Raw genomic sequence first — 1,235 nt, 5'->3', positions numbered from 1 at the left:
TATATCTTGATAGGTATGCATTTTCTGATAAAGGAGCAAATAAATCTGAGTGGCTTGGCTTAGTGCCGAAATAATTCTTCCATACCTGCATACTCACACCATAAAACATCAACACAGAAACCACCTATGTAATGTTAACATTACTAGGATATATGCCAAGAAAAATGCTGTAAGAATACCAAGGCTGTCACAAGTACTGTGGAGATTAATGATTCTATCACTAAATTATTTTATTTCCATGATAACCAAACAATAAGGATTCATTTTAGTATCCAAACATCATTCTTTGCCTCATAGTTTATTTAAAAGCACAACTACCTTTATAAAAAATACATATATTAGAATTTTACTTCATTAAATCAGAATGTTTATCTTATTGAATCAATCAATCAAGGATCAAACGTAGCAAGTGTTGATTATCTAAAAATGTACTTTGTATTTTAAGGTTATAAAACTTAAGATAAAATTCCTATTTTATGTGATAAATATGATAGCAAAATTGATAAATACCAGCATTCTTTATCTCAACAAGATGTTCATTTCTAATAAAACATATGCCTTTTTAATACACATTTTAGTTAAGTGATGTCACAAGAGTCAATTTTCTGTATGTCACTAATGGTTTACATGTTGGAATAATTTAAGGAAATATCATATGAAAGTAATAGATCATAGCTTCTTACTTTAAAATTAATAATAATAATAGTCTACTATGTATCATAGTATGCACATTTCATTACTTTTAGTTCTTTTATCAACTGAGTAAGTTTGGAAATGATCATTCATAATTTTACAGATACTGCAAATGGAGCTTAAATGGGGTAAATAATTCGTATAAGGTTTACAGAGTAGAAAAGAGCTACATTTTAAGCCCATGGCCTGATTCAAAAAACCATGCTCTTTTCCCCCATTTCAGTGCTCTCCTCCATAAAAGGCCATGTATATGTAAGAAGGGTAAACCAAAAACCCAAACCCACTGTCACTGAGTCAATTCAGACTCATAGCAACCCTATAGGACAGTGTCGAATTACTCCATAGAGTTTCCAAGGCTGGCGATCTTTATGGATGCAGGGTATGAGGTTTAAAGATAAAATAAGTGAAAACCACAAGTAGAATTAAATATACATAATATAGTATCTTCAGTGCTCTTACTTGAGAAAGGTTAAAAGCGAAGAATGTTGCAAATGAAGTTGCGTCAGTCGTTCAGTGTTATCTACAGGTAATGATTGGCTTAA

The 1,235-nt window shown here is 31.0% G+C and overlaps 1 protein-coding gene across 1 annotated transcript in view; it reads right to left on the bottom strand.

Moving 5' to 3' along the window:
- Positions 1-1,235, bottom strand: part of LOC103212728 (cilia- and flagella-associated protein 47) — a gene marked incomplete at its 5' end in the record, with an annotated part of 285,428 nt that overhangs the window by 256,493 nt on the left and 27,700 nt on the right. The window contains one exon of the mRNA XM_007958686.2: positions 1,153-1,230. Coding sequence (XP_007956877.2) covers positions 1,153-1,230 — 78 coding nt within the window. The remainder of the gene's footprint in view (positions 1-1,152; positions 1,231-1,235) is intronic.

Source organism: Orycteropus afer, unplaced genomic scaffold, assembly GCF_000298275.1.
Source record: "Orycteropus afer afer isolate SDZICR_OR568_19922 unplaced genomic scaffold, OryAfe1.0 scaffold01079, whole genome shotgun sequence".
Classification (NCBI taxonomy): Eukaryota; Metazoa; Chordata; class Mammalia; order Tubulidentata; family Orycteropodidae; genus Orycteropus; species Orycteropus afer.
The sequence above is the reverse complement of the archived record's forward strand: the minus strand, read 5'-3'. Positions and strand labels throughout refer to the sequence as shown.